The sequence below is a fragment of the Bombus pascuorum genome, chromosome 8 (assembly GCF_905332965.1).
Source record: "Bombus pascuorum chromosome 8, iyBomPasc1.1, whole genome shotgun sequence".
NCBI classification, from domain to species: domain Eukaryota; kingdom Metazoa; phylum Arthropoda; class Insecta; order Hymenoptera; family Apidae; genus Bombus; species Bombus pascuorum.
Window position 1 is genome coordinate 16,063,604 of NC_083495.1, and position 9,491 is coordinate 16,073,094.

The window sequence follows — 9,491 nt, forward strand, 5'->3', positions numbered from 1 at the left end:
ATTAATCAATGAATTGCATGTGTATGAAATCTTCTCACCAATAATTAACTTTAGTTTATTAGAGAAATGATTACTACTAACACATTCGTATACACGATGTATATTATTTGTTTTAGAAAAAGAACGAACGATTGCTTTTCTCTGAATAAATTCGTCTATCGAGCTGTTAAACTCGTCTTTAGAAATACGTTTCACCCACCTGTATCTCAAACAGCAACAAGATTGACGTATTGAAAGAAAAAAAATAGGCTAACAGCGTGGCCACCTCGTACGAAACGAATCGCGCTTATCCGATTGTTCAGTGGCCGTTGCTAAGTCGTGGGATTACCTCGTATGGGGCAGCATTTTCGGGGGTGTCTATATAATGCTGAAACGTATATGTGGCACAGAAAAGACGATCAAGGGTGGCCAATGCGAGGTTGGGGAGGTAAAAGCTGGTCGGTTGGTGGGGGCTTGATTGATGAGCTAGCCCCGGTCACGGTCTCATTACATTTATATAAGCTTTCGTAGATTGAGCCGTGCACGGAAGCTTACGCGGTGGCGAGGGGTCGTGATTTGATGAGGTTTTATTGCTTGGATGACGTGACGGGAGCCATTGTTCAAGCGGTTGTCGAGTGGAAAACATTGGATTCGATTTATCGCGTCTACCAACTTGCTTCTCGAATTACCTATACTTCCATTAAGCAAAAATCCAACGACCGACAAATCGCACAGACAATTAGAGCGTGTACTGTCGCTGATTTATTAGGGTTGGAAGAACGTACGAAAGAAAAGTTATTTCTTAGTGGAAATTGATGTCTTAAAATTTACGACGATTTACTTGGAAAAATTCTTCGTGTAGTTTCATTGTTGACGATCGTTTGATAGGATCGTCGTGAATTTTTGATATATTTTATGGTTTAAAAGAAGTCGATCGATTAGGACGAATTTATTCTTATTTTTCTACATCTTCTCGCGGTTTTAATATAAAATATTTTAACGGGTCAATGTATCTATCCAAATCTTCTTCCCTGCAGCTTTATAATACAAATGGCCGCTACGGTTGCGGTTAACGCCGGTCAAGATCGTTTTTCGAAAATTATCAGCACGTTGGTTAATCCGTCGACTTCTATCGTGACTGGCGCGATTCGAAAGTTCATTCATCAAGCTTATGAGCCAGCAGAGTCGACTCGAATTCTGGGATGCTGTTAAAGTTTATGGGCGCGGTCTTGTGTGTGTATACGAAACGACTCGCGCGCGCCTTCCGAGAGTTTATTGATTCTCGAGCCACGGCATCTTTCGGCCGCTGTTCTGTCCTATCGAGTTTACTCCCCCTCTTTTGGCTTACCGTCGCCCCGTGTCATGTCTACGGGGTTGCTTCGTGAAATCCAATGATGTTCCTGCTCAGGAAGGAAAGTTTGCTCATACGCCGCCCGTACGAAGGGGAAATATTTTTCTCGCGCCACGAGATACTCTGCTCTTTCGTGAAATTCATAGGGGAGGAAAGTCGTATGGTCTTTGGATTTCGATGTTGTTCGCGGAGTTCCATTATCGTTGACGAGATGTTTAACGATTGGGGATACCGCAAGATTTGGTAAATCTTTGCTACCTATGAAATAATAAACAATAAGTTTTATAACATATAATAACATGGCATACGTTCCAACTTATCTCGGCAAATTTTTCTTTAACCTCGCGTTACAAACTTTCATAACGTTATAACGTAATCATATTCAACGTGCTCATCTTAACTAATCAACGTTGTTGGGGTTATTAGATGTATGCGAATACAAAGGAATGCGTGAATAAATTGTAAGGTAGAAAATATATTTTTTAAAATACTAAAGTGTAAATACAAATCGAATATAGTATAAGCTGATCCAGATCCGCACGCTAGCAGTGTTACCCTATGACTGAAAACCCTGAAGCCAACGTCGCCTATCTACCGTTTATGGTTTGCCAGTCTTTTGTCTATACGCTGTCGACGGCTTCGGTGCTTGAGAAAACTAAAGACCAGATGTAGAGTTTTCTTAGAAGCGATGACCACTTCAACAAACATTAAAAGTATTATAATAGCCATCCAATTTTTGAAGTTCGATAATTTCAATATATTACAATTTCATCCTCCTCCAAAGTGTCTTCGCAGCCTACACTCACAGACAAATACACGAAGCTCAAAATCATTCCAAAGTAATCCGGAGGAACTTGGCTTCTATTTCCTGCCAGCTTAAAAAGCTCGAACAAAGATCTCCATTAAAACCGCATCGGTAATCCTTTCGATCCGACGCATCATAACGTCGCTTCTTGACCTCGCGCGATTACATGCTGCGTTCTGAGAATAATCGGCAAAAGGCAGGGCATTATTCTTCATTAGCCAGTCTTCTTCCCCTCTTTCAATGACTCGTCGCGCCTCTTAGCGTTTTCACGGCGTGATCGTGCGACCATCCATCTTGCGAAGGATCCTCCAACCTTCTTCGTTGTTTCTCTCCCTCGATATCTTCCTTCCTTCCTGTCGTCCTTTTTCGCTCAAAACTTCACCTCGCCAACTGGAAGCAGATACAGTGTCTCGCAAAAGTATTCGAACGCTCGCCATGGGAAATCTTTATTGTTGTATATTGCACGTGTTATACAAAACATTTTGAAATTTCATTAGCATTATAACGAGATTTTCATGATCAAATTGGGGAAGCTTGGAAGCAACTCGAAAATGTATATAGAAGATTTAGTAAATTTAAATTAAAAATTTAGTAAAAAAAATTAGCATACAGCGCGAGTAGTCATTTTGAACATATAAAATGTGTTAAAGATCCCATTAAATATTTCGACTTATCGATATAATGGGCAATTGACTGTTTAAATTCTTTGTGAGAGATCTCTGCGAAATATAAATTTGTGTCAAATATCTTGCAAGTCTTACACACATTTTTAGATTTGTTTCGATCTTTATGAATACGACGACGACGGTCGAGCTCGCTATAAGTGGCCAGATAGTCTCTGGACAGACGAATACCGTCTCTTCGACAAAGAGTATACTCGAAGGATGTACATATCATGTTATCACCTAACGTTTCATTGCGATATATGAAAGGGAAGAGATCATTTTTTAAATGAATGTACAATCATGAATACAAACAAATACACATATCATGCTGTATATTATTTTTCATTCAACGTCTACTAAATATATTTTACAAATTTTTGACTAAATATATCCACCAAATATCTTGCAGCTTCTATGTACGTTTCCAAATTGATTTAGAATTATACCAATATAATCACAACAATCTGATCTCGCAGCAACGCCAACGAAATTTCAAGATGTTTCCAATAATAAGCATAATATATTCGTAAAAGGTTTCCACAAGTGTTCGAATACTTTCGCCAACTACTGTACCTTCTCGCTGGCCGAATCCTCGCCTCAGTACCAAACGTTCTAACGTTGGTTGCCTTACAGTTACGCGAGTATCTGAGTGCAACCACCCGTATAATTGTCGGGAGCAAGCTGGTTGGGCGTCGTGGAAAAAGCAACACGAAGGAACGAGCCGAAGGCGAAGGGATGGCGTCGAGGTTGAAGGGCGAATGGGAAAGGAAAGAGGGTGGAAACGGCTGACGAGCGGCTCGCCCTCGCAGTATCGAACGCGAGAGAGGGCCGCCTTGAATTAACGCCATCATATTTCAGGATGGAGAAGCTCGCCGGGGTTTTCTTGCCATTTGTCTCGGGACTCGGCCGTTTACCGAGTGTGAACCTCGCCTTCGTCCCGCTACATGAGTAATACCTGGCTCGAGCGAGTCCTCCGCGCGAAATCTGGCGAAAAACCAGAAACGCGAGCCCCGCGCGTTTCGTCCGTTTTTCAACGAGAACTGCGAAGCATAATAGAACCGGTATTCGTTAACCGATGAAATTTATATAGTTAGGGAAAAAGGGGAAGGATTTCGCGTGGATTTTTTGTGGGCGTGGGTTACACCGTCGAGGTGTAGGGTGTTTAGATTAGTTTGGACGAGTGAGAAATGACGTTGGAGGTTGGCCGGGGAGAGGGACTCCGGTAGGCGCGGTTTAGATACGGGAATTTTTTGGACCACGATTGCAATTGCTTTTTCAACGAGACATAATTGTTTCACGGTGATAAGATAAGATAATTTCCTGGTAATTGTTGTATTTAGAAGTGTTTTCCTCGGTTTGATGCGTGTCGCGGCCGTACTTGGCTGAGATACGGCTCGGTTCGTGTTCTGTTTGAAAATATTGAAATTTCTGTTTGATATGATTAAATAGAGGCTTTTATTTAAAAAGTATCATTACGTTATTTACATTAGCATTAGTTTAGTTCCATTTGAGTAGGCATAACATATGCACCTGAAAGAAGTATTATGAAATTAATATAGACTTTGATAGATGCATAATGTCCATACCACTGCAACCTCGTTTTGAAAATTTTCTTATACAAAATGTTCGACTTAATACAAAATATTAAAACTATTAATTATTAACATTTTTACTGATAATTCGTTGCATACGTTAATTGTTTAGATCGAATGCTGCCGCCACTGTTGCGCCTTTTTGTTTTAATTAAATATTCATCGGTTAAAAGAAGAATATTGTATCAAAGTGATAGGTATCTGGTATAGCAGCTCATTGATTTTTGACAATCCAAATAGGCGTTGACAACAAAGTTAGATGCAAAGAGACTTCCGACGAAAGAAGGAAAAGCAAAAGATGAAATTTTCGTAGCAATGAAAATATTAACTTATTATCATCAATGGACGACTAATGAGTCGTGGCTAAAAAGAAGGCCACCAGAAAAATGCAGGTCTCGTCGGTTTGATCTAACAGGACCCTTCTTCATACGAGCTTAAAAACAGAGCACGCGTATTGTACAATTTTATCGTTTACATTTACAAAGCATCACTTTTGCTTGGCCAAACACTACATCTCTAATCTTCGTATTTCTAACCACGACCAACACAATTAATTATTTCTACCACAAACTGTTATATTTAACGCAAGAATTTGTTCTGTCAACGCAGGTATGGTTCAAAAACAGGCGGGCGAAATGGCGGAAACAGACGCGCAACGCGAACACCGCAGCTGACGCGGTAGACTTCAAGCCCGGCTTCGGCGCTAGCCTGAACAGCTTCATCGGCCAGCCTTTCACTGACCCAGACGCGCTCTACAGTTCGTACAGCACGTACAACAACTGGGCCGCCAAAGTACCATCGCCTTTGAGCGGCAAAGGCTTTCCTTGGGTCAATACCTTGGGTTCCGTGGTACCAACCGCGTCGCACCATCATCATCACACCCAAGTCAGTCCCGTAAACTGCTTCAACGCCGCGGCGACGTCCGTGGCGGGCAACCACATGGGTGGAATGTCCGTGTCCGTGGGTCAAGCAGCCACGTCGATGTTACCGGGCATGGGATCGGGCTTAGGAGTTGCCGGTTCACCCGTGGCGGCGACAGGAGCTGCGTGTCCTTACGCGGCACCAGCGGCACCCCATCATCCCTACGGACCACCAGTATACGCGTCACACCATAGAACAGCGGCAGCTCCGGAAAGCTGTACCGCGATGACATCCAGCATCGCCTCGTTACGATTGAAGGCCAGGCAACACAGCAGCGGCTACAGCAGCCTAAGCGGCAACTCGTTCAGTATGGACAGCACGCCAGTCTCAGCAGCTGGGAGTCCAGTAGGTTCAAGAGCTCCTTCGGTCGGCGGTGGACCGCTGAGCGCGTGCCAATACGCCTTAACAACCACAGGCGAGGCGAATCCTCACTCGCCAAGCAGCGCAGAAGCTCACGTGAACGCTACAGCCAGAGCCCAAGTCTGAGGTGAAGCGGGGGCTACATCTAGCCCCCATCACCACACTGTAACCGCGAATTCTAGAAGCTCCCTGGCCGGTTCCGGGAGCTCTTTGGGAGGTGGCAGTCAAGTGGTACCGGTGGGAGCTGCAGCCAACGTGTCCGCCGGTCAGCAAAGCGACAATCAACTGAGAACGCAAGAGTGACCCAGGCCTAGGTCCGCCGCCTCGCCGACATTGTCGTCGACCCCTTCGTCGACCACTTCTCATCCCCCTTACCTGATGTACGACGAAGACGGGACCACGGCGGACCAGAAGATAGAGGATGACAGAAGCGTGATCGAGGCAGGAGGCATAAGCGGCGAACGTGTTATCGCGACAGCTGGAGGTATCGGAGTAGGCGTTGGCATCGGAATTGGTGGCTCTGGTGCGGGTCCTGCAGGAAGCACAGGATTAGCCAGCTATTGGCAACACGCTACCACTGCTACCGGATACTGGCCCTCGTTACTGGACTGTTGGACCACGCCGTCCATCGCTTCCACCTCGCAGACACTCTCTCTGCCACGAGACGAGAACTGAGAACAGCGCACGCTATCGCGATGCCAGCGATGTCTTCGCAAGTAATTCTTACATTAGTATCTTGGACCTGGGGATGCTAAGTATCTTTTATTGCATTTTTAATTTCTATCGTTACACTTTTAGAGGTTATGAAACTTGTGTTTTGTTAAGCTTCAACTGGTGTGACGTGGATCAAATTGGCGATCGGTAACGAACAGACAATTAATCGGTAAATAGCTCGCCTCGCAACTGATCTTATACCGTATTGGTACCAAAGGCAGATAATAAGAAGCGCAATATTAGAAAAAAAAAAATACAAAATGTGAGAAATACACGTTACATCTGTCATTGTCTTTATCTATGTCACGCTAGTTGAGAGTCAATTCTTTCTTTCTTTCCTTTTGTTCTGTTTTTCCTTTTTTATTTTCTTCTTTGTGGATAGGATTTTGCGAGGACTCGTGGCATTTATGACGATGTTGAATTGTTACTAAATTGCGGATATTTATGCGAATTCATATTTTTGTGGATATAGTTAAAGTAATAGAACGTAGGCAGAGAATTGTTTACTTAAATATTATACTTTGAATAATTTATATATTACTGCATTTTCTATACATTTTTTCACATTCAAATTTTCTATAAGCGCATAAAAATCCGCAGTATTACCATTACATTCAGTCGTACGCTGTTCTTCATCGAAATTTATAGATCGAGCGTTTAACGGTTATTTACACGATTTAACGACATTCTTCCCAGTGCAAGTAAACGGAAGAAAACTGTACATAGGATTGTAAATGCACGAACGATGGAACGATTATATTGGTATATAATATTTAATGTTTCGAGGTGCATGTTTCATCCGTAAAAAAATGAACGGAATCGCAGAGAGCGTAGGGCGAATTTTAAGTTTCCTAAAGATTAATTGAGCTTAATTAGAATTTTTACTTTCTTCGCATTTGCAAAAATGCGACCTGTTTAACAAATACTCGAGCCAAAGTGCAATATTTTCGACTTGATGGTCGTTCTTCTCGAAAAAGGAAAAGAAAAATAGTCGCTGAAAGTGTGATCTATCGAGCAACGAGCTTTATACTTTCGTAAAGATTTATTTTTACTTGCGATTAGTTTCTTGTTCGCGCGTTTGTCACGGGATATCGTGCGTTTCGAAACAGAATTCACGAGCAACGTCGTTGCGGAACTTCGTTGTGTACAGTCTTTCAAGACTCCAAACGAGAAGACGAGTAAATTTAATCGCAAATTAGAGGAATAACGAGATGGAAAAAAAGTAATGGGATGAATAATAAAAGATCCGTCGCGGATCCAGATGTACTCATTATTCTGTAGATATATGTATAGTAGACGCTGATTTTACGCGGTTCGTAAATATCTTTCAGAATTGTTATATTGTAATGATGATAATAATAACATTATCCAGCAGAATACCAAAAAAAAAAAGAATAAAAGAAAAGAAAAGAGAAACCATACACAGGCTGTAAGTAAATGAAATGGCCACCGTTGCGATTGCAAACGGTGCTTTGTACAGTGTACGAGGAAAGAAATCACTTTATCGACTATGCGTACGTTATAAATATTATTAATATTATTGAATAATTATAAAAAAAAAACTGTATTCGATACCCTTGCAGGGCACGTGTAACTGGACTTTTGAAGTCCATCGATTCATTCTCTTCGTATTTCGTTATTTCATTACGTTCTCGACCATACCTTCAATAATACCACTTTTCATCAACGCATGTACATTGTAAAATTGCCAAATTATACAATCGTTCGATGAAATGGAATCTGGAATACACAGTTAAAAAGAAAAACATAGACTAGGCTTTATAAATTAAAAAAAATGGCATATCACCATCGATAAAACGTGAATGTAGAGAGAAAAACGATGTGAATCGATCAACTTCGAAAGTCGATGCAGGCATAACGCTATAGAACAAATAGTGACGTAAGCTAGATTTAAGAAACGACCGCTATTTTGTATGAATCCCAATGTCGTACAAATGTTCGTCGTAATCACATATCCCAGTTCCCGCGGTGAGTGATTGCAAATGCCCGCAGAAGAATGTTCTCATTCCCGTCGTCGCGTCGTTTCACTCACTACATGTAAACGTTCCTACTGGGCGATATTGAGCGCCGAAAGGCCCCGTTTGTAATCTAGTCACAATAAAAACCAATTCTACTCTAAGCGAAGTCACTGCTTCACCGTCACCTGTCTCGTCCGTCGTTTTAGTTCAATTGTTCTACGCGAACTTTTATTTGATTTAACAACGAGCAAATATATTTCATACTTTCGCCAAGAAATCTTTCTCTTTTTTTCTTTTTAAATAATATTACGATGAAAATGTACAATAGAATTTTTTTTCAAATTAGATACACCGTTAGCCATAAATTACCAAACACTTTGTACAGTTAGAATAGGGATAAACGAACATTGTGATTACAAAATGAAGTTAATGCCAAAGTTAGTCGTTATTTAAATAAAATATTTTAAGAACGATTATTTAAATAATATATCACCTTATTTGCTATAAATAGATTTTTTCTGAACTATGCCATCATCTATGTAGCTAAAAGAACACGAATAATATTTTCTTTTATTTTATCTTTTGTTCGAATAAATGCTTTTTAACGATAATTTCTCAAGTAATTTTCAATTCTGTTGCGATAACTGCATGGGAAATACGTACTTACTGACTTTCGCACAGTACCTGACACATACAAGTTCGGACTTATTAGTCAATTTTATAGAATCAAGTATAACTCATGGACGAGAGTGTATCGTTAACGATAACGTTATAAAACGTCCTACAGACGCTTCGAAATATATAGTCAAATTACTTCAATTATTTCTGTACAGTTACATAGATAATTTTCGAAGAAGGATAGTCTTTAAACTACGGTTCTGTTTTTATTGGTTATCTCTAGCTAAGTTTACTTAACAAAAGATGCGTACAAAGTTCTATCGTCAGAACAGGTTATCATGATTTATACTTGTCAAAAGTATCTTTTCATATAGAGTTGCGTATGCTGCGGCCGCGAAACCTATTTTCTAACTTCGTGATGACATTAACAAGTTGGATACGATAGTATTCCATTCGAATGGAAAAGGCAGAACAATTTATCCCAGATATTCCGCTTTTCTTCTCAAA

The 9,491-nt window shown here is 40.9% G+C and overlaps 1 protein-coding gene across 5 annotated transcripts in view; it reads left to right on the plus strand.

Moving 5' to 3' along the window:
* The window catches only part of LOC132909898 (pituitary homeobox x), a 46,568-nt gene extending 40,522 nt beyond the window's left edge, over nucleotides 1-6,046 (plus strand). For all 5 annotated transcript variants that reach the window (XM_060965111.1, XM_060965112.1, XM_060965114.1 and 2 more), the window contains one exon: nucleotides 5,002-6,046. In XM_060965111.1, coding sequence (XP_060821094.1) covers nucleotides 5,002-5,799 — 798 coding nt within the window. In that variant the 3' untranslated portion in view covers nucleotides 5,800-6,046. The remainder of the gene's footprint in view (nucleotides 1-5,001) is intronic.
* Nucleotides 6,047-9,491: the final 3,445 nt, after the last annotated feature.